The sequence below is a fragment of the Festucalex cinctus genome, chromosome 20 (genome assembly GCF_051991245.1).
Source record: "Festucalex cinctus isolate MCC-2025b chromosome 20, RoL_Fcin_1.0, whole genome shotgun sequence".
NCBI lineage: Eukaryota > Metazoa > Chordata > Actinopteri > Syngnathiformes > Syngnathidae > Festucalex > Festucalex cinctus.
In genome coordinates, this window is record NC_135430.1 from 18,169,738 (window position 1) to 18,193,758 (window position 24,021).

Genomic DNA, 24,021 nt, shown 5'->3' on the forward strand with positions numbered 1-24,021 from the left:
TTTCTATCCTCTAATGTATTATTGTTCCATGTGTGTTAAAGTAGCAATTGTTCGAAGGTTTTTACTTTACTTCTATGCTAGCTTTTGTTAGCTTGTATATGGCACTTCCTATTATGTTAGCATTAAGCTAGCAGACTTCCATTAGAGGAAATTATATGGCTTAGCTGAACATGTATCCTCTGTTTGTATGCGTTGCTGCTACTTGGCGCAACATCTACGCTAATTTTTGTTAGCTTGTGTATGGCACTTCCCATTATGTTAGCATTGGACCAGCAGACTTATATGACATAGTTCAACATTTTTGTCTTTGAAAATATAATTCTCTTATTTTATAAACGCAAAAACAAATCACTTTTTTTTTTCATCATATTGTAGTAAGGACTAAACTACAAACTAGTCAGAACAGCAATAACTTGATAGTACACTGGTTTCTCGCGTTTCATTCATCCAGAAACTACACTTTGATACTTTGGAGTTTTATGCTTCGTTTGATGTGCACAGAGCACATAGACACACAAACGTTAAAATGTAACAGGCGCTCCAATGAATACAATATAAACGTAAGATGGGCTTTCTACAATTGACAGCCATAAAACATGACTGGGGCAAGGCTTTCTGGGCCACTGCAGTTGTGTACTGTGTGTACATGTGCGAGTGTGTGTTAGCATAACACACACACATATCCTCCTAGCCAAAACAAGTATATATCTTGGACCACAGTGCAGACAGGCAGCGTTACATTCACCCGCGGGTCAGGAACTCGAAGCTCTGCGGCCACCCACCTTTGCAGAACTATACGATCAGGCTATATTACTTCTTCAGTGTTGTCCCTGGTGTCAAAATGCACCATTTTAGTTCACCCTTACTCTCGCAAACTATGTTTAGGTTATGGCTGTCTTCAACCTTTGTGTCAGAAACTTTCCTGTCTTGAGAGAAACAAAAAAATACAGGAGGAAGGCGGAAATGTGCTGAAATTTTTTGGCTTGGTGAGGGAGAAAAAAGATCAGATTGACATCTCGTCCTAAAAACATTGTATTGTTGGGTTTCACATTCTGACAGCACGCATTCAAATGCAGTTGAATACTTGAGATAATATTTGTTTAAAGAGTTTCCCCTGAGGTCTGCTACACCCCCCAGAGGGAGATATATGAGAAAATTCTCAGGCCTGCAACGGGATCTGTTTACTTGCTGGATTAGTAATTCTATTTTTTTTTTTAAATGACGATGATAGCCACACCACATTTTGTGCTAAAACTGAACATCAATTGTTAAGTTGCGCTTGTGACTTTTAGCGGCATAACATCCTCGATTGCAGCTGAGTAGAGTGCCACGGTGTTGTGCGGGGGGGTTGGCGGTCTGTGGAAAGCAGAAGAAGAGAACCTCACATTTAGCCGCCGTCTCTAGGGAGAGATTAAGCAGTTTAGTCTGTTCTGTGTCGCTCTATCACTGCCACGGCTTCTTGTTCCTCCTCTCTATTCGGAGTAGCGCAGGGTGTACCTTTTTCCGCCGTCCTCCTTTTTTTCTTTTTGCACTTTCTGTTCCTCTTTCCTACTCTCATTTCCTCTGCTCCTTTACCTTGCTCTTCATTCCATCCATCCTGTCTGTCTATGACGCGTAGCGGTTTCATGTTCTCGCTTCAAACTGTTTCTATTTGACGTGCTCTGGCCTTCTCGTCTTTCCCTCTTAACCTGTACATCCAGCTGACGCTCTTAGCTGATAGCCCAGATGGCAGTACGATGTACAGGACCGAATTGCTCTCCACCCTCTCTGCGCTATTGGACAATTGCACCTCGGTCACCCGTGGCTCGGCTGTCCCACTGAGCTGATCCTGGTGGAGCACTATGGAGCTCAAGCACTTCTCACATTAATCTCCTAAACGATCCTGCACCTAAGAGGATCAATACTCATTTTCAGGGAGCAGCATGATCCCTTAATGTAGTAGAGGATGACTGCTTATCCCTCCCTCATCCTTTCATTTTCAACTCCCTACACAAAGAACAAGAGTCCGCCTTTCATTTTAATTCATTAGTAAGGACAATATCTGAATGTTATTGTCATGCTTTTAAACTAGCGCCTAAGTCAAGTGGGAGCACAGAAATCCAACTCAGGTTTGCGTAAACTCAACCGGACAGTGATCGCAGTACAGTTTCCAAGCAAATCCGACCTCAATCTGATCCAATGGCAATTGAACCGATCACCTTTTATGAGATCCGGTTACTAACGCGTAACATTTACTCCATTACATTCAGTTAGGTAACTTTATGAATGCACTGTACTTGTCAGAGTACTTTCAAGTGTTTTTATTAAGGGAAAAAAATGCCAATTTGAGCTACATTCCAGTCACTACATTTGTTTTAACAGTCCCAATCCAACATTACCGCCAATGACATTTGTGTATGTCATCAATCAAACAGAACCAGGTAGTCACATGATCACACACACAAAGTCTCTGTGGGCTCACACAAATGGAAAGTTTTCAAAGTCACTAATTTATGTGAAGCATAGAAGAAACAATGGCGCGTGATTCGCTGTCAGAAGAGGCAGAAAACTAATGGCCTGACATTCAGTTTGTGTCCATTTGATGTTATGACTATGATAAAAAAAAACAAAAAAAACAAACGTTACTCACCAAAGTATCTAACAGCAGCCTACTCTTACAAATTGACAGCAATTCTTAGCTATTCTCCCCACCTCTGCGTTTGACCCCATTTCTAGTTCCCACTTGGTGTGGTTTGTATGGTCAGAACAAACTTTTGGCCTTAAACAATATCAACAATGGTGATGTAACTACCAGAAGCATTACTGAACAGTCATCACATATTTGGGTAATTAGTTAGCACATTATCGCAAGAAACATATGGACAAAATGTGACTAATTTTAACGAAAATGTGAAACACCAGGTGCAGGACATAATTGTCCTGATGACAGTGTGGGCATTGTGAAAACATGGGAGCAACATAAATGGCCTAAATTATCAATCATAATTGATAACGGTAAACAGATAGATTCACGCTTGGCTGTGTGATTTTATGAAATACGTTGCCGTAGCGACAGTATGCAAATATTCAATTTAGTCATATTCGTTTTCTAAAATATGGTTGAAAAGTTTTGACATTTCTGCTGCAGTCTGTTATATTACTGCCATCAGTGTCTTATTTGAACAATATTAACTAATTATGTGACTGCTTGACTACCTAGCAAGCTAACTATCTACAAAGTACTTCAATGCTTCACTAATTTTAACTGCAAGTAGTTGACTGACAAACTAGCTATCAGACCATTTTATGGATTAACTAGTCTCTGTCACGTGACTGATAAATTAGTTAAGTAACTAATCAATTACTTTTTGATTCTTTTTTTAGAACGATTAACTAGCTAGCTACTTGACAAGCTAGCTTACTATTACCATTTGCTCTTACACTTACCATGTCTTAACCTTGTTCATACAAGAGACATCAGAAACCCGACATGTACCTAGTAAATTGCATTCCACATTTAATCGTGTATGAGTCTTCACCATTCCAATATTTGCCAGAGAGAGAGAGAAAAAAAAACCCTCCAGCTTTTCTTTAAGACGTCTTCAGGCTGTTCTACATTACGTGTAGTCTTCACAATTGTTATTCTTTGTTTTCCACAGGCGCTGCCTTCATGCTAATAGTGGTGTGCTCCAAGGAAAATGGGAAAAGATCTGACTTTCCATTGGATAACAAGCATCTTATTTTCCATGCTCAGCGTGCAAGGAGCCACCGCTTATAGGACCACGTGGTTAGCTGAGAGCTTCACCATTGATCTTTGCTGATTCAGACTGTTTTCTGGGGCCTTCTTTCAGCAAGCTAGGCAGTGTCTGGGCAACCACCCCTCCCCGTGTCAGACAATTATTGGAACAGTGCAAGTTTGGAGGTGTTGTTTATGCTAAAGCTATTACTCTCTGTCTGGTCAGCCTGTCCTCAGAGCTGGCCTGCGCTGCGCCTCCTGAATTATTCAGTCCTAAGAACTGACAATCGTCTGTGGGTATACAGGGCATGTAGCTGAAGGATGAGTTGCACTAAAAGGGAGACTATTGCCTGGGGGCTGCAGATTTTTAGCGGTACAATTTCCTCATGACATAATATATATGAGATACAACTGCACTATCTAAACGAAGCAAGCATATCACAGCTGTCAAGTATTTTGGTGTTGGGATACCTTAGTGAAAATACTAGGGCTGGGTATCGATTCTAATTTCCTCAATCGATTCAATTGCGATTCACAAGAGTTCAATTCGATTCCATTTCGAATTTTTCCGACTCGATTACATTCACTTCAATTCAATCCGATATCAATTATGGAACATAAATTCTTCTTAAATATCAAGGACATGATAGAAACTCCACAAACATTACATACCAAATTAAATTTTGCGGCGGCAGTTAAATGGTTAAATGATTTAGCTTATTAACACATTTGCTCCCAAACACGTATAAATACGTTCTATTTTAAATATTACCATTCTCCCAAAGACGTATTTACACGTTTTTATGTTTTTTATTTTATGCTAGAGCATACAGAAGGCTTTGATGCAGCCTCTGAACTGAAGAGAATGGTAATGGCAATGGTAGCTAAAACAAAAACGGCCAGCAGGTGGCAGCAGAGTACAAGAGATCAACCAGGGCCATACTCCAGTTTTATAAGCGATGTGTGAATAATGATGAAACTTAGCTGTAATGCTAATTGCTGCAAAACGGAAACAGATAGAACTATACCTTTTTTTGCTGATAAAAGAAAAGACTAATCTTTCTTTTGGTAGGTTCCATGTTTTTTTTTTTTTTTTTTTTAGTAATAGAACACAATATTCTTAGGGCCTCCCAAAATTGGTCAAAATGGCTGGGAGTGCATCATATAATTGAGTATTGGGATAGAATTGAAAAAAATGTTTTTGCTTGGTTGAAGAATAATTATAAATACACAAGAGAAAATATTTCTCATAATAATGAACAAGTCGACCTATTTGGTTTTCATTTTTAGAAATATTACCAGGGCATAGTTGTCCGTGTATTACTGGATTTGGGAAGATTTTAGATAGTCTGCTTTAAGAATATACCCCACCAACTGCAACTCCCCTGACCCATAAATGGATACGTGATTGGGCCTTTGTACAGTCTATAAAGTTCACCTTTCTTTTAACAAAAAGAATTCACCTCAGACACGTGACAGTTTTTTTTCAGTTTGCTCAGAGCGTGTTGCGATAAGCATTGTGTGTTTGTGCACGAAGGTTTCATCTGATTGGAGGCAGCCTGAACCTGCTGATTGCACTGGCATGTCTGTGTCCTCCTCGTCTGAGGTAAGCGCTACTCAGAGGAACAGCGGGCTCTTTCTTTATGCAGACGATTGAATCAGTGATGACTGTCTCATGACTTCTTGCTCTCGCTAACACACATTTCACACACTCAAATACTGGTCAAGGATGGGTTTAAAAAAAAAAAAAGGGGGGGGGGATGCATTAGTAGTGTTGACATAATCTGTGCTTGTGGAAGCCAAAAAATGGCTGATAAATTCACTAGAATGTACACTTGGTTTTCATATTTAATGTATTAATATTTAATTATTACATGTCTTATTACACCTAGCCATCTATTTTATACGGCACTTATCCTCATAAGCGTCCTGGATCATATCCCAGCTGAAGTCATCGGGTGAGATGTCACCCTTTACGTAATTTGTATCAGTTTCCGTTTTGCAGCAAGTATTAAATATAGCTAAGTTTCATCATTATTCGCAAATCTGTTCAAAACAGTGGAGAAAAGAGCTTTTTGCAACATGGCCCTGGTTGATTTCTTTTACTCTGCTGCCACCTGATGGCCGTTTTTGTAATAACTACCATTGCTTCAAGCATTTTCCTAAAGTAACAAAAGACCAGCTATTCTGTGAAATCAACTCTTCCCTGAAAAAAAGGCCAATATATGTTAAGCAATTATGATTTTATAGTACTTTTTATGAATATTTTTGTGTAAGTACTGATCATCGTGACGTATCACGTGCGTAAAATACACATTGAATGAATGACAATGGACACAATGCCTAATCCAATACTGGAAAATTATTAATAAGTCTTGTGTTGCTTTAAGTGTCAAAGCCTTCTGTATACTTTAGCATTAAAAAAACAAAAAAACAAAAACAAAAACAAAAACATATAAATACGTCTTTGGAAGCATGGTAATATTTAAAATAGAACATATGTATACATTTTTGGGAGCAAATTAGTTAATTTTCAAAGGGGCCACATGAGAAACTGGAACACCGAGGGCCAAGTCGACATGCTAGCTGCAACTTGTATTATTATTATTATTATTATTATTTTTATGTATTCAGAAAAAGTATATTGTCTTGTTTCAATAAATTATGTGTGAAGATATGGTATGAACTGTTACAATTAGGAAGTACAATTTTAAACAAAGTAATTAAAATTACATCCTTACACTTTAAAAATGATATCAATTTTGTGCACCAACCATGCTAGCAGTTCCTAGTCACACTCCCAAATATTGACAGTTATGTTTAACAATACAGTGATCACTTATAATACACACTGTATATGAAATTGGAGATTTGCGTATAGTATTTTCAGGCCAAATTTTCTTGACCCTCTTCCCTCAACTGTGCAGGAAATACGAACATTGTATGCTCATATTGGGACCATTATTGTCATTTTGCTACTCTCGTTTTTGGCAACAAAAGTTGCTAAATATATATTAAAAAATGTTGCTAAGTTACTGCAAGCTTTTGCTTGCTATCTCAATCACAGCTCACCTGTTTTCTGAAGCTGAGCTGTGATTGGTTGTTACCTGAGTCCTGAGTAACATTGATGCCATCTTCAGTCGACAACAAGTGTCAAAATGGCCGCCAACAGAGATGGATAACAATGGCTGGATTTTGTTGCTTAACCTATTTAAAAAAAAAAAAAGAAAGAAAAGGTGGACTTCCACTTCAAAGTCTGAGACAACCATTTGGATACATTCACATTCATGTGTAAGGACGTTAAGCTAGAGAACATCATAAACAAGGCTGGAGCCCAGATTCGAACACTCACCCTCAATACTTTGGGGAAGATGTGCTAACCACCTGCGTGCTGCCTTAATCCTACAACTATTATTCATTAACTATACCTTTATTCTCAATCAATGTTTCAGAAAATTACTTGTCAGAAACTTGAAAACTTTTACTCCAGAAGTATTCTACAAGTGACTTCAATTTCTATCAATTTTCAGGTAGGCTCCTAGATGAAAATACAACCCACGTTGTTGCAATTAAGGGGGGTGGGGGTAAGTTATAGGTGTTGCACATGTGTGTTCAAGTCACACGTGGTAATGCTTTATGACGACATCTCGCAAAGCGCATCTATCATCTTTACCTTTGATGAAAAAAAAAAAAAAAAAAAAAAAAAAGACTTAAAAGAGCAAACCTACACAGCAGCTCACTTCCGACAGGCTGGTCAGGTAAAACGCACACGAGGAGCCGACCCGTCTCTCTCTGCTCACTTCCTTTCCTTCGATGGGACCCGCGCGTACAACGTATCGGTCCGGGGAGGTAACACGAAGAAGGTGATGTCGTAAAGTGTTAGTGTCGTAAACCAGGTACGGATAAGGGGAGGTGAAGGGGAGGGAGGACACGAAAGGGGAGAGGGGGTGCGAGAGGAGGTGACTCTCCGGCAGCATTTAGACACAACGAAAGGATCATGGCGGATGGCCCCAGGTGTAAGCGCAGAAAGCAGGCGAACCCGAGGAGGAACAACGGTGAGTAAAACTACTTTCTGACGCCGAGCTTTGCGTTTGGGGGGACAGTGAGGAGGTTCGTTGTGTCCCCCGGTTGCTTCCGGTCTAACTTCGGATGAGCTAAAGTGTGTTTTTTTGTGACGGAAAGTGCTGTGAAGTAGCAAGTGAGCGCTGAATTGCTGCCTGTGTGGTACCGTTATACCTGGGTCATGTCTCGCCCTCTCTGCACCCGAGGACCGTTATTCGCACCTCAGCCTTTTCATAAATGGACACGCTCTTATCTCATGTTTGCATTTTAGTATACTCCCCCCCCCCCTCCTTTATAGAACCACTTGCTTTTAAGAACATTTTGGAGAGTTTTTATCCCTCTTCACCGGTCTGCTGCACCCGTTACTTGCACCTCACCCAGTTATAAAACGGACAGCGCGTTTACCTCATCTTAACACGTTTTAATTTACTTGTGTACGATTTTCGATTACAGAAAAGCGTACCATTGATTAATTTTGTCGAGTTGGTCAAACTCGGACTTTTTTTTTTTCTACGTGTTATTACATTTATCAACGGGCTAATCACTTATTCCGTGAGCGATGTTGTGCTTCCGTGGATGGATACATTTTTTTTTTAATCGAATTTGAAAAGTCTTGTGCTTTTTATTCTTCTTTAATATACTTCGAGCAGATATTGAGGGACACTGTTGCTTACCGTTGGGCGGAACAACTCGTGTTGCCTTATCGAAGCTGGTCAGCAATGCAACGCGCTTTTAATAACTTTATCAAAGAGATACCACCCTTTTTTCTGATAGATGGTATTCAAATGATTGTTTTACCCTCTTGTCGCCGTCTACGGTTTAAGTGGTCTATTTTTCTCTTTATATTATTGGAAACATCGCGGTTTGACTGAGGTTCCGGAGCGCGAGGCACCACTCACGCGCATGTTTATGTGAGCTGCGCGCAGCCCATATAAGGACAGCGGCTCTCCGGCTGTGGCGTTGGGAATCCTTTTGAGTCCACTGGGACGGTTGTCACCGAGCCAGCTTTGAAAACACAATATTCGTCATTTGTATGCCAACTGTAACACATTCTTGCACACGCTCACGCACGCGCGATTTAACTTTGCGCTTTGAAATACGAAGTGAAATGGCAACAAAAGTCGCTGCTTTCTATATTTCTAAAAATGTGGGTACTCTTGCACCCTTCGCATGGCTTTCTGCTTGTAAATATGCAATAGTGACAAGTGAGGCGGTTGTTTTGCATCATGGAGTGTGTATTGTGCCACCCAGTGTAGCCTCAAGGAAGTATAGGGGGATGCTGGAACTAATATCAATGCAATTTCTTAGTCTCAGGATCATCTTAATTGGTCAAGTATGGCAACAGTACACACACAAAAATTGTCCCGGTTTGTTGGAGCCACTACAACATTTGAGAAAGTCATAAAGCAAGTGTTCAATAATATATACACAAATGTGCAAATTGTGTCACTATGAAATGATGAGTCAACTGTTTGAGTTAAATGGCAAGGGGGGGAAAGCTTGTGGAATGTCTTTTGGTTTTGGTGCGCTGAGCTGGAAAAGTCAGGGATGGTAGTTGTGGGTGGTAACATGCCACCAAACCATGTTTATCTCTGCTGTTTCCATTGGTCCAAAAGTGTCTTGTCTTAGTTTGTTATGAGGCGTGTTCACTGTGCTTGCTTCGCCTCTGGAGATTGGGTGTAAATATGTGGACACGCCTTAGATAACGGCACAGCTAAGAAGCTGTTTTTTTTTTTTTTTTTAACAATCATTCTAGAGCAGTTTGACAAACTTGAGGTTTGAAATTTTCTTTGTAATGTCGGCGTTTTGATTAGTGTTGTAATAAACGCATGCTTGTTTAAATCTAGCAAATTGAACCACATTTCTGACTTTGGGAAACTTTACTCAACAAATGTCTACTTGTCCCGTTCAAACTGACAGGCTTTTTTTTTTTTTTTAAACAAAACAAAACGCAGGCCTATTGAAATTTAAAGTCCATGAACAGGCAGATGTCTTGTCTGTTGCTTTGACCTCATTTGCCTTAATATCCATACTTCTTTTGCCTTGTGATGCATCATGCAAACCAGCATATGTGCATATTTTGTTTTATAATAATGTGAAATGCTCTTAATTTTGTTTAGTTACAGTTTGGAGCGTACCCGGTCAATGATGGTCAGTGGCTTTAGCTACGTCGCTCGCTGTCGTACGTAGTTGAGATCAAGGTGAGCTCCATTCTGCGCTGTAAACAGAGAGGTGTTAACAGCTCGCAGGATGACAGGTGTTTGCAATTGGTGGGATACTACTGCTCCCTTTGTCGCTTCTCTCCATCCCGCTCCCCTTGGGAATAGTTGCCTGCAATGGTAATTCAACACAGCAATTTGGGAATAGAGGAATGCGAGCGGCGTTAACATTCTTTGCAAAAATAAACAGGGCGTCACTGGGATGGTTTTTTGGACTCTTTCTCAATAGCTGTTGCATCAAAACATTAAATAAAGCGCAATCCTTCTTCGACTTCACCCCGATGAATCACCCATCAAAATAAGGGAAATGAGGTCGGCACTTGGCGAATACTTTTGTGTGATGCCGAGCGCTTGTTTATTGGCTTGATGGAACGACATGACGCGGAGTGCGGCGGACTCTGTCACCACGCCTAAAAAAAAAAAAAAAACGGTTGAATGCAACCACATGCTGGACGTTTGCTCGGGAACAATACAGGCCGTGGATACAGTTTGTCAAGTGAAACAAGCAATGGCGTCGGAGGAGGTGGGATTGGCTGTGTAGCTCCACATGCTCACATTAGTGTTTTGAAAGACGTGTTTACATTTAAAAGGTTCGCCCCTGTTGTGTGAAGACTTTGGCAGAGGAGGAAATATTTCATTTATCTCACGGCTTTTCACCAACTTCCCCAGCAGCTTCATTTGAAAGTGCCGAGTAAGAAGAAATCGCCCCCGCCTACGCACGCACGCAAGCTTCTCCTTTATTTCGGGGGAGAGAGGAGGCGGAGGGGTTAAGACACAGTAGCCATGGGTGCTGTTGATTGCCCCCTGACCTAGGCACCCAGCGTGCCGAAGAGTATGACTTCACTTTCCTCCCCTGTGCCATTGTGAGGCTTCCAGCATGTCCAATTGTGTTTGTGTTTAAGTCTGTTCAATGAAAGGGGAAGAGCGGGGGAGAAGAGGGAGGGAGTTTTGGAGCCCTCGGCCCCTTTCTCCTCTCCCTCCTTCTCTCCGTCCATTCTTTGGTGACCCCTTAAATTGTGGCCTATGTGTTCCCCCGCGGACTGGCAAGTGGGGGATGGATGGAGCTGGTGAGAAGCGGCTGAGGTGTCCAAAGACGTTTCGGAACAGGTGACAGCTGGCAGAGGCACTCTCTCGTACAGTAGACCACGAGCGTCATCGCACGTCGGTAACATTTTTCGGGGAGATGTTTTACGGCTAACTGATATTGTCAAGGTAGGAGAATTACGTTCCTCAGCGGGCTGCTCCTTGAAATTACAATTATATGATGTACGATCCCACCTCTGTTAAGGCTGCTTAATGATTAGCCGCCCCCATGGAGGCAGCGAGCATTAGCCTATAAAAAGGTGCTCTTCCTGCATAAAGGAGGAGTTTTAAACCCAGAGTCAGTTTCAGTAACCCCCTTAACTGCGCTTGGATGTGCTTTATTGTGGTTTGTGTGGTTGAATGCGTAAATGAACCATTGTGTGTTGAAGCTTTAGTGAGAAAGCCCGAGGAGAAAGAGCCTAGTTACCTTTGCAGTTAGCCTGCTCTACCTCATTCACTTTCAGTGGCAGAAGAAAAGGCCCATTCAGCCGGCCTGGCATGGGGAGGGAGAGCCCTTTTCACACTGGGCTTGTGGGAAATTTCTTCTCCATACTGTGCATGCCATTTGCATATGACCCATTCTTTTCCCGAAGGTCCCCGCGAGGGAGGAATCCATGGAACGTAAGCAGAATTCATCAAATCCTTCCCACACAGCCTACAGGCCCTGAAGGACCCACATTGTAGCACTCTGACATTTTTATCTCGTAAATGTAGCTTACATCGACGTCACGCTTGTTCCCCCTTTACATACTTCCATCCTGTGTATTTTCGTGGGTGCCCAACATGCTGTTTGTAGCGCCAGGGTGAAGGCTTAATATGGCCCAGTAGGCAATCTGAAGCATGAGCCATGAGGACAATGGGACGGGGAGGGGGGCGCACACCTTGAACCCCCACAAATGAGGGTGGCGTACCATCCGTGGACCAGCAACAGTGTTTCTGAAAGGGTCCTAATATCCTGGAGTTTGCCGGGTGCGGTGGGGGGGGTAGCTTGGAGCAACGCGTCAGCTTGATGAGCTGAACAAAACAACAGCCGTTGCGCACAGAAAAATGTGTCCCCCCTTCTTTGGGCTACTTCTTCCCAGGGACTGTTGACTATAGTCCAATATATCTTAGTTAGGCCGGTGTTTAGAAATAAATTAATAAGTAAAAATAAAATCGGAAATTCTGTCGTGATCAATAAACGGCATTTTAAACTGACAATAGGTTACTCAATAAAAAAATCATTGATCCATAAGCTTGGGAAATTGTCCGAGACTGCCATGACCCTGATTAGAGCTGTAAAAATTAATCAATTAAATTTCCCAGAGGGAGCCATCCCAAAGGGATCAATCAAGTCAAGTCTAAGTCCAAGTAATCAATAATCAAATTAATCAACAGCAATTTTAACTCATTTGCTCCCAAAAACGTATAAATACGTTTTATTTTATGTTTTAAGTATCCCAAAGACATATTTATGTTTCTTTTTTGTTTTTTTTTTATATATATGCTAGAGCATACAGAAGGCTTTGATGCAGCCTCTCAACTGCAAAGAACGGTTGCAGAAATGGTAGTTATTACATAAACAGCCAGCAGGTGGCAGCAGAGCAAAGGAGATCAACCAGGACCGCTTGGTGGTAAACCAGAAGAGCTACTAACAAAAACATTTTTGTCATCCAGCATAATAAACATATCTTTTAGGTAAACATATGACAGTTATTATAAAATGCAAAATATCGGGATACATATTGTATCGTGACCCCTGTATCGTGATACGTATCGTATCGTGAGGTTAGCGACAATACCCAGTCCTCGACAGCACTAACCCTGATACAGACACATAGCGATGTAAGCAGCGCTGCGTTGCGTATCATGTAAGCGTGACACCAAAGCAGTGAGTCATGGGCACAGGTGGGTCCACAAGATGACTTCAACCACGCAAAACTTGCCAACTTTTCTGCAATTTTCTTCACTCTGCCCTCTTGGCCACTTTCAACAGGTGCAAGGGTGAGTTCATGTTCTCGAGTGATGCGTATACTCAAGGAGTGATTACCTCGTAATTGCCATATTTAGTGGTATAAAGAGTAAAAGTCATATATTGTGTATGGTGTCCCGAGATGTGCCGTCTGTGTTTATTTTTAATCATGCGTTTGGTAGGCCAAACAGTAATTCCCTTCGGGTCTGTCTGCAGACCCCTCCTTGACCACCCCCCATCATTACCACCACCTCCTTTCTCTCCCCGCCTGTCCATCCATCCGTCCGTCCGTCCGCCCGTCCCCTCCCTCTTGCTTGTGGTCCTCAGTGGAGCGGTTAATGAAAAAGACTGGACGGACACAATAGGCAGAAGGCGGGCTCAGTTAGGCGCTCACGCCAGCTTGTGTTGTGTGAAGCAAAAAGCTCTGCAAGGCAAACCTCTGCTAGAGCACCTGACTGTCAGTTTGTCAACTTTTTTTTTCTCTCACAAAGACGTTTGTCGCACCCCCCCCCCCCCCCCCCCCTTCTAATGTGCTTGACCTTATTGTAGTCCCACAGCGGTTCGGTCCGCAGGGATGAAATTGGATGACATCAGATGAGAAGTAATCCGTTGCTGCGCATTGTGCTTTGAACACAGCCTAGTGGCTGGCTTTTTGCCAGCCCATTATGATGACCATATTGATTTTCCTCTCCATAGCGCACACAACTGATAATGGCCCTCCTGAGGGAGGGGGGGGGGGCACGCATTCATATTCACACACTGATTCCAGTTGCGCAAGCCTGACTTTGATGTCCCAGGGGTCACAATGACTAACAAATCGAGAGTAGTCCTGTAGTAGTCCCCCCCCCCCCGAGCTTGTACGCCGAACGAGACGGGCTAGGCGAGAGCCCTATGACAGCTCAAGCAAAGAAAGCCTTAGTCACCCTGTTTGTTAGTCAGAAAGAGGGCCGTCTGCTATGCTGAATGTCAACATGGATAAACATCCACACGGGATTAATGAGAGGAGAATGGTCTGCCTGAAAGCAGAGGGAGGGTGTAATAGAGGGAAGCATGGAGCGACCGCGTCGCCCCATTTAACCCATAAGTATTTTTTGGGAGCTCCCAGTGGCCCCTGAGTGTGACCCAATCGAAGAAAAAGGACTAGGCACACTCGCTACTGTAGGAGAAATACAAAGCAGGTTAGATAGTCCTTTTACTGAAAGACGCTAGTATTTAGTTGGAGCTTAATCATCTTAACTGTTCCTTAATCACTATCCAGACCGATTGACCCATTTATTGACAGACAAACATGCATGATTCTTGTGAAAGTTGGCTTTCCCTTTGTCTTATCGCAGCCTTGAGTCAATTGTGTCAGCTCAACCATGACCAGGAATCTAGTGTGACAAGATTTTTAAAATTAATAACGGGGCAGTGAAATTTAGCTGAAAATCAAACACACAAAATTGTCACCCGGATGTATTTTATAACACATGTAATCGCCTAAGTCAATCTGGTGACCGGTAGTGTTATTGTTTTAGCTAATGCTATCTTGGTTGATAGTTCAACAGCACTTAAACAAGTGCTATTTACCTCACGCCGGTGCCGCATTAAAACATTGGGAATATGCCATCAAAAAAGCTCAGCGTGCCTTTGGGTCTGACCCACGATCGCAGCACTACACTAATAGGACTACACTTCCCATAATTCTTCGACACAGGGGTGGCATGGCTCAGTGGCAGAGCTGTCTTCTCCCAACCCAGAGGTTGTGAGTTCGTTCCCATGCCATTGTGACCACAAAGAAGTATCCTTGAGCAAGATACTGAACCCCCAGTTGCCCCTGATGCTGCGTCAGTTGCTGAATGAGTAGGGGCGTGCCATCTAAGGGTGATACGATTCTATTATTGAACGATTATCACGTTACTAATGATCATCAGGTTTATCATGATTTTCAATGCATCTTTTTCCCCACAATTTTTTTCTTACTTTGTGGCTACTTCATACTTATAAGGTATATTTATCAGTATTCCTTAATTAAAGTAGCCAAACCAATTTATGTCCAGTACTTTTTATTTCCAATCACCAAATAATCCAACAGGAACGATTGAAACGATGCCCATACAACACAACGCAGCCCTTAAGCTTATAACAAAAACACGGCCTCTTTTGATTTACATGCGGATGAGAATGAAAACACAAATTCCTTTTTAATTGGTTTGTCGTATGAATCGCAATGACAACTATGTCATGGCCCAAACAATTGGCTTGATGACTGGACCACATAAAATATATACAGTATATACAGAATATATATACAGTATATATATGTACGGGACGAACTTGAGACACAAAAGCTCAAAAAATAAAGAGAGGTCTGATCACCCTACAAGAATCACACTATAAAACAGAATGATCCGATCCATTTATATCAACATTGTATAAATGTAGCAGGAGAAGGGATGATACTCAAGCTATTGTACAGCTGTCCTTTTACTCATGCTGACGAACACCCCCCCGAATCCCTCCACCCTCACCCCACCTAGTTACTCTGGCGCCAGTGCTTTTGCCTGCGAGTCAATGAAGCATGCCCTTTAATTGATTATGCTCCGAGTTGTACAACACTATTAATTAGTGCTTCTTCGTCACTTGTTTGTTTTGTCCTTCTGTTCTCATCACAATAACCTTCATTAGCGGTGTATAAGATGTTAGCTCAGCGGCAGTGTGATTTAACATCACTGCACATCATTACTCCAACATTTTCAGCTATCCTCATTGTTGTCCCTCATAAACTCTGGCTCGTTAGCTTGTTCTCAAGCCCCCCCGAGTAGTCTTTCTTCCTCGCCCTCTCTTGTTCTCTTATTCCAGTCTCTAGCAGCTGCCTTGGCTTGGATTCTCCAACACCAGCAGGTGCTGTAGGCATGCAGCTACTCAGCTATACACCACTCATAAATAACACCTGACAAAAGTATGAGCGCGCCTCAGCTCAAGCCAGAGTGAGGTAGAGAGGAGATTGAAAGTTTCCTCTGGCAGGAGAACAGGGTGTGTCTCATGGTCAAAAGCTGGCATTCCAAATGCAGAGTGGAATGTTGGCTTTCGTCCTTTTAAGTGTGTTTCTCATTCTTACGATGTGTGCTTTCAATAAAGCCCTCTCATGCAAATATCAAGTAAATACACCTTTTTAAGCACAAGGCTCTCGCTAAGTGACTGGAAGGAGGAACTTGAATTTGGAGTACGGAAGCACTACCTTTTCTTTAATTAGGATGTAAGAGCTTGGAACAATGTTAATTATGCTTTTAAAGCCAACTGAAGGGGTCAGAAAATAAAGTATATGCACACTTTTATCATCATCACTAATGAACCAGCACTCAGAATAAATGAATACATAAATCACCTCAAATCAAGGACCTTTATTATAACCTCAATCAAAGTGGCTTTGCCATTAAATGCTTGTCAAATGCACAAATGCCAGACACACATCCGGCTTCATCGCAAGTTATTGATCAGCCTCTTGCGGCGAAGGTTAGCTTGTCATTTTCTCTCGCCTCGCCACGAACAAAACCAGGAAGTGTGTGGGTAGATTACGGCCCAGGATGCAACCTGAAAGCCCTTTATCTCTGTGAAAACAAGAGGCTTCCTGCGGCCCTGCTCCATCCAGGCTAACGCTCACCCCCTCCCTCCTGCACACACCCGGCCCCCAGCACCTGTGGCAACCTATTTAAGGCTCCTCATCAGGGGCTGTGAGGACCCCAAACCAGGATGTTACCGTACACAAAAGTTATGGTTTGGTATGCTTCTAAAACAAATCAGGACGTGTGTGGCTTCTCTCTTTTCTGGCGTACTAGAAAAATGACACAGTGAGCAGAATAGCTTAGGTTAGCACTAAGTGATACAAATCAATTTAGCGCAAACTATAATCCTTGATCTTTGTCTTCATGTGTAGGACGTTTGATGATGGTCGGTTACATAAGCTATGTCAATAGTGTGGCATCGTACCAGCGTGAATTGGACATATAAGAGGACCATGACCAAAAACAAAATAAAACTGTGGTGGGGTTATCTTTGGAATCTTTGCGGAATGGAAAAAGTCCATATTAACACCAAACTCGGATTGAAAAGGCCAAATCTGAAGGAGTTAAATCGGAATAGCCAGGCTGAGTCCAGTCTGTGCATGCCGTTTGCTACCGTAAATGCATCGTGAACGTCATCGTGTATGCACTATGAAATGGAGGCGTCTTATCAAGGGTTCATCTTGGAACTTGTTTTTATTAAGATCTTTCATTATTAACTCTTTTACTGCCACACGTTATCAAAGAAAAACTTTGAAAAGCCTGGCCTGTTTGCTTGTCATCGGTGTCATCCTCCTCTGGAAATTCATGGCTTAAATGAGTCACTTTCACAGTACATGTCTGGCTGGTCTAGTTTCTACTTCTATTCAATTACAGATTCTAACTCAGATCTAAGATTTTTTTGCTGACGAAGCAGTGTGAGATCAAAGATTCCCTATCTCCCAATGTTATGATTATACGCCAAAACTTGAGCCTTGTAGAACACCCCCACGCTCCATTGAGTTGCTGCCACAGCTGGCAATGGTGCTTGGTCTTGACAGTAGCTTGTGCAGAATTTCAATGACCCGGGTCCCCCCACCCCCCCCTCACTCTTTATTATGCTATCGCTGCTAACTGGCTCCTATTCACTGCTGTGTCCTGACTTCCCAAAGGGACCTAGACAAACAAGGGCTATTGAGCCACTGAAAAACCCACCCCCTGCCCGCCTCTGTCCCTCCGTATTTCAGTGCCAGGCTGCAGCACGTCTTGCTTGCCACAGACGCCAGCAGCCATGGGCACAGCGCCATCGATTCTTCTGCTCCTCACAGTCTTCTTTTAAAGGGATTAAACATAGACTTAACTGAGTGGACTGATAAATGGCTGTCATTAATGTAACATCTGAATGATGAGGGGGGCTGGAACAGAGTTTGTTTGTGCCTTCTGTTTGGTTGAGAGTCTGTCTATGTTACAATGCGAGGGAGAATTCACTTATCTGTAGGTGTGGTGGTAGTTGCGGGCCGATTGCAGGCTGACTTCCTGTTGTTACAGTCCATCAGGGGGATCACGGGTGGGGGATGCTCCCATGAGATTACCACGTGAAAGTCACATGTTTCGGCTGTAATGTGTTTCAAGACAAAGCGTTTTGTTTGTTTTCTGTTTGTGCTTCCGTTTCATAAGCAATCTTTCTGAGTGGATTTCTGACCTCCACCTGAATTATGACCCGATTGTGAACCGTCGCTGGCTCGACTTCCCCTTATTTGTATTATTATCCCCTCCCCTCCTTTCTCCTAATCAGCAAATCTTTAAGGAAAATCACTTCTCTCCCTTGGGTGCCTAATCATTTGCTGATTTGTTTGTTTATCTAAAGGAAAACACTTTGATAGATGCTTACCTTGTAAAAACTGCATTCTTGCTTGCCACGATTCAACTTTAGAGAAAGTCGTCACTATAACTTTTGTAACAATCTATTTGTCTTTGTCAGTGACTGTTTTATGCTGTCAGTAGCGGAGGTTCTGGTCAAAATTCCGGTTTCTGAAAACATTCGGGATAACCTACATATGTGAGTGGACAGAGTTAGTGACACCGTACACATACCCCTATCTAAACTGCGCCATTTGGACAGGACAATAATAAGACGTTATATTCTTGTCACTCAATACAGTATACTAATAAAGTAGTCTGTTTCCTCCTCGCTTCAAAAGTGTGCTGCTATGCAAAGTCGTCATGTTTGTTTACCTCTGCTTGAGTACTTGCGTTGGGTTGTGCGACAGACACACAGACTTACATACACACTGTATATATGTAAATTCCTGTGCTCAAAAGACTAAAAACACAAACTAAGGTTCAGTTCAAAGAAGGCGTTTATATGACCAAATATTCGGTTTAGAAAAGGGGTCTTATTTGGTTTTGCATGTGTTTACATAGCTGGTTATTGACTGCATGTAAACGTAGTGACTAGTTAGCTCTGCTTCAAGTAATTCCAATTTATTTGTCTCCATCTTTTCTTCATTTTGTAGTTGCTTTTATAGTGACTACTGGATGTGATGCCAGGCTTCTGATTGGCAAAATGGGACATCCTGTTTGGGGTTGTAGCATCACCACTGCACAGTCTGTAAATGTGTTTTCATGTGGATAGGGATTTTTGTAATGATATTGGTGTAGACTCTGTGTTTATAGGCTAAATAAATCCTGGCATGTCTGAAGGGACCGAAGACTGTTGGTAAGCAGGAAGCCGTTTCCAATGTGGTCATGGCCCCTGTGGTCTAGTCTTCCTTCATCTCTCTCTGACTTGCCTGCTTATTCAAAGTAGTGCTTTTTCTGATCGAACGTCTGTCTGATGAAGCTATTGAATCAGGACCGATGTCCAGCAGGGCGTGGCAGTCTAGACAGGTCGAGAGGTGAGCAGATGACTCCAGCGTGATTCAGATCTAAAGGAATCTAACCTCTCCGCCGGTCCTGTCTGCTGATGTGGAACGGCATCTGCTCTTCTGGAGTATGTAAGGGTCAGCTCGTCAGAAGGACAGAGTGTGTTTCTCAGGGGCGATGAACATTATTATGGACGCGCACAATGAATCTTAAGTGCACCCTCAGAAATAACATTAGAGACGAGGGAAGCATACACCCTGGAAACAAGGTAGCAGGTTTATATTTGGGTCAGGCTTTATCTAGCCCTCTTCATAGGAAAGGGCAGAGGCCCAGGGCTGGATTCCACACAATAATTGTATTGCGGCATGACAGATAACGTTGATGTAAAGCTGTTTATTGTTGGCGATGAGTCTATTCAACACAGCCATGCTCTTTCCCTTGTCCTTGGACAAGCTTATCCTCAGGCAGCGGTGGCTGTGTTTTTATTAAAGTCCGGCTTTAAATGGACCAGATCCTCTGATCGACAAGCAGATTACCCAACTAATAAAACATACATCACAATCACACAGATAGTCCGCTCCTGAGACTCTTGCTATTAATATACAAATATGGAGGATTACTGTCTGCTTGTGGCCATGGTCGAAGAGTGGGGATTAAGGTCCCGGTCCAGACAGATTGGATTTAATGCGCGTGTAAGGCTAAATGATTGCTGTACTGCAAAGCCCTCACGGCCTGATCTCTGCTCTCTTCCTGTGACATCATATCACCCTGCAATGTTTCTGGATCAGTTTCATTCATTACATTTGGTTGGGGCCGTTTGGATGTTCCCACAGTGTCACGGATTATCACGCTCTGCTTTCATCTACATCAACTAGTCAGTCACTGACTTGTGCAAGCTTGTTTGTTGATTTGAAGTACTAAACCCACCTACTGACCAAGACATGATGACCTATTCTTTATGACTTTAGGTTATGCTACTTGATTGATACGGTCCTACGTCAAAACTCACAGCACTTCTTCGGCTATGGCAGCCACAACAAAAGTAATGTTTGATTCTTAAAACATAACATACTTTACAAAGTTAGTATAATGTGATAGACAATCATCAATTTCATAGTCTAAAGCATAAATTGACAAAGAGAAATTGGAAGCAGTCTGGCATAAATATCACCATTTACGATTAACTGTTGCTCACCCTAATGCACTTTTAAATTGGACAATTACAGGGTACCAGAGCCTGATATCAGTTCCCCATAAATTCAAAAGAAAATGGAATTTTAAAGGTACATTTTTTTTGTATCTCACTATTTTGTTGAAATTTACTGTTTACATGAATTTAAAAGTATTTTCTTACATTTATGAAAGACTCGAATTGTTGCACTTTAAGGCAATTCAGACTTTTTTGTTTATATTTACAATTTGTGAATTCGAATTATGACAATCTTTTCATCATGTCAATGTTTGTGTAATGCTTAAGTGATTATAATATGTGCTACTTTCAGTAATCAAATAAATAATTTCACCAGTTACTACCTCCGCAAAATTTAATTTGGAATTTAATGTTTGTGGAGTTTTTATCATGTCCTTGATATACGCAATATCGGATTGAATTGAAGCAAATCGGAAAAAAAAATCTAAATTGAATTGAACTGAACTCTTGTGAATCGAAATCGAATCGATTGAGGAAATTAGAATTGATATCCAACCATAGGAAAAATATAAGAATTACTTTGTTAGAAGCTCAAGAGTCAAAAGACCACAAGGAGTCATCTTTCATACAACTGTTAAGTCCCAACTGCTTCTATCATCCATCTTCATGGACGCCATATGCAGGTTTAATGTGCAATTGGTGTATTGGGCACACTTGAAATAACGAAATGGGAAAACATGTGCAGGTCCTACACCAGAGATGTCCTCGTGATAGCACTAGATATACAGTATGTCCTTTACCCGTTTTAACATGCGGACCACACACTCTACAACACGTAGCCCATAGGCTATTTATTCCCAAGGGCGGCCAGCTAAAGGAGAGCGAGCCCCTTAATCATGTCCCTGTCCCATGTCCTCGTTATCACTCACGATTAATGAGCTCTCCATTAATGAAAAAAACAGAAGGTGCCAACCTCTTGTGGAGAAGAGAAAGGCAGGTTGTGTATGTGTGTGCGTGGGTGAGGGCCACTGATAGTAAACGTTCCCCAGGTGCAATGACATCACCCTCGAAGGTAGATATGATAGCTGTCACGGTTCGGCGTCGTTAGAGATAACAGGGCGCTATGTTTTGATTGTGCCGGCTCAACCTCTTGGGTTTATGCCTTTGTATAGCCATCCTCTTTTGTGTATCAGGAGGCAGGGAGGTACGGGATAGGGAGCGCTTGATGAGACGCTGGAAGAGGAGGAGTAGAGGGCGGCAGGTGCAACGGACACCCGGCGCAATCACCGGCACGCCGCAAAAACTGTGACAGGAAATCAAGGTTGTCTTGGCAACCTGGCACTATCGATTAAGCGTGGGCCATCTCGGAGCTTCCATCAGAGTCCCGGTGGATATGTTGCTGTGTTGTGGGGAAAATGTTTTCGGGAATAGAAGAGGGCTGAGAGAACTTGATGTCAGGGGTGTGGAAAGCAGGATCGGGTTGGGTCGGCTCACTCGTAATTAGCCACGGTTGACCATTTTGGACTTCCATTTAAAGATGATGGTCCAACGTCTTTACTGGATTTATGAATACTGCTCATAAGCAAGGCATTTCCATGGGTGAAACACAACTTTACACCCTTCTCTATAGACCCCTTCAGAGTTTGTAAACAAGGTGACGCAAATTCAAGGGTGGGGCTTAGTTGGAGGCAAAAACACCTCAGTGGCGTGTGGTTGTAACACCGGTCTGCGTATTTTCACGTAAGGTTCACATCGGAAAGGACGTGGAAGACGGCCATTTGAGTGAATATGTGAGTAAACTGACTCCCCACGACCGTGAATGTTACTTTAAAAAGTTAACTGTGACTGATGGGACGATATTTACTGACCCCCTACGCCCTCACGCACTGGATAGACGATTTAACAGGACTACCTACCGTGTAATGGCCGGACATTTACATCTACCTTATAGAAAAACCAAGCGTTTATACTAAAGATAAACTGAGGGCCTATAAATCATTAGACGCATACAGCTATGTCTTGAATGGACATGTTCAAAATTTTGAATATAACAACTTGAGCGAGGACTTTTGTGTCCTGCAGTCGCAAGTGCTGCCAAGTCAACGACAGGGACAGAAGACGAGGATGTACGAGCCATGTGCTTCTCCTACAAAAATTTTACAATAAGTTATCGGAACCATTGTGGGGGCTGTCGCCTCGACAAAATTGAAACATACAGCTAACGTTTGGTTAGCTAGCGGTTAGCATGTAAACACGGACTTTTTGTAAGTCCGTGCATGTAAAAAGAAATCCCACAAATGACTAACTTAAGTCATTTCAGTCACAACTAAGTCTAGCCCATATCATTATCCAGGCTGAATCTAATTAGTCAAATCTTACCTGATATAAAGTGTGCGCTGCAAACACAAGCATTGTTGATGTTACCCTGACTGGCAGAGGCTGTTTTTGTTGCAATCAAAAACACAAGAAGACCAATTTCTACAGACAACCATCGTTGTTTACTTCTAGTTGCACTTCAGTTGCCTCCAGCAGCAATTTGTTTTTGCCTCCAGTAAACACAGTGACGTCATCGTGACGTAGACCATGAAAGGGTCTATAAGTTGTTGTTTTTTTTACAGGCCATTGGCTCACATTGTGTGGTTTGATTTAGAGCACGCGGCGTGCATGGGAATGGTTCACCTTGCTATCTCTGCTTTGCACAACTGTGATTTCGCCATACTTGTACACCGAAGTGGGGATGTTGCATAAGCACAGTGGAGATGTAATCAATAAATGGTATTGATTCGTTAGGAGGTGTATTTTCGGCTGACTTGTGTATTTGGGACAGGCTTCGTCTCTCTCACACTCTCTGCCCGCTTTGTCTTAGCCTCGCGTGACATGAGGTGAAATAGCCCAGTTCCAAATCCCAAACAGATGTGGCCTCCCTTAGCACACAGGTGTATGGTCACAGGAAGAAGAAGAAAAAAAAAAAAAAAAAAAAAAAAGGGATTTTCCTCTTGTGTCAAGTGTGACATTTTTTTTTCTTGTACGCACACAACATAATCAGTTGACTGCACAGCAGCAGTGTTTCTACCACCGTACTGTAATGGAAACCTCAAATATCGCAAAACTGTTTTGATGCTCTCTTGGGATTGATTTTGAGATGTATCGATATGGAAGTAGATCGCAAAAGTGTAATGGAAACACTCGGGCTGATACAATGCGGGAGCACGATACGTATCACGACACACGGCCTTCAAGGCAAATTTGAGTTGGTTAGGTTTATAGATATACAACATAATGTAGCTAAGTATTATGCCTATGAAAAAAAGCTACGATCAACGTTCTATTAACTTCAAAAAGAGGTTTGGTAAAAAAAAAAAAAAAAAAAAAGTATGACTGTACTATTGAATATTTTGTCTTCTAGCACCATACAATAGGTAATAGCAGAATTGAAGGGAATTGAATTGAGCGGC

At 42.2% G+C, this 24,021-nt stretch overlaps 2 protein-coding genes across 18 annotated transcripts in view; one reads left to right on the forward strand and one right to left on the reverse strand.

Annotated features, from left to right (window-relative positions):
- The window catches only part of znf438 (zinc finger protein 438), a 106,609-nt gene that overhangs the window by 35,538 nt on the left and 47,050 nt on the right, over positions 1-24,021 (reverse strand). For 2 of the 16 annotated variants that reach the window (XM_077508439.1, XM_077508438.1), the window contains one exon: positions 9,916-9,995. The exons of 10 other annotated variants lie outside the window; for them this stretch is intronic. The gene's annotated coding sequence lies outside the window, so the exon portion shown is untranslated. Of the gene's footprint in view, positions 1-6,787; positions 6,923-7,443; positions 7,798-8,451; positions 8,715-9,915; positions 9,996-24,021 lie in introns of those variants that run through there. 4 more of the 16 variants (XM_077508444.1, XM_077508442.1, XM_077508445.1 and 1 more) reach the window with 4 other exon arrangements.
- The window catches only part of zeb1b (zinc finger E-box binding homeobox 1b), a 51,531-nt gene continuing 35,145 nt past the window's right edge, over positions 7,636-24,021 (forward strand). Inside the window, exon 1 of one of the 2 annotated variants that reach the window (XM_077508427.1) lies at positions 7,636-7,770. In XM_077508427.1, the coding sequence (XP_077364553.1) occupies positions 7,713-7,770 (58 nt within the window). In that variant the 5' untranslated portion in view covers positions 7,636-7,712. Of the gene's footprint in view, positions 7,771-11,051; positions 11,209-24,021 lie in introns of those variants that run through there. The other variant, XM_077508428.1, reaches the window with a different exon arrangement.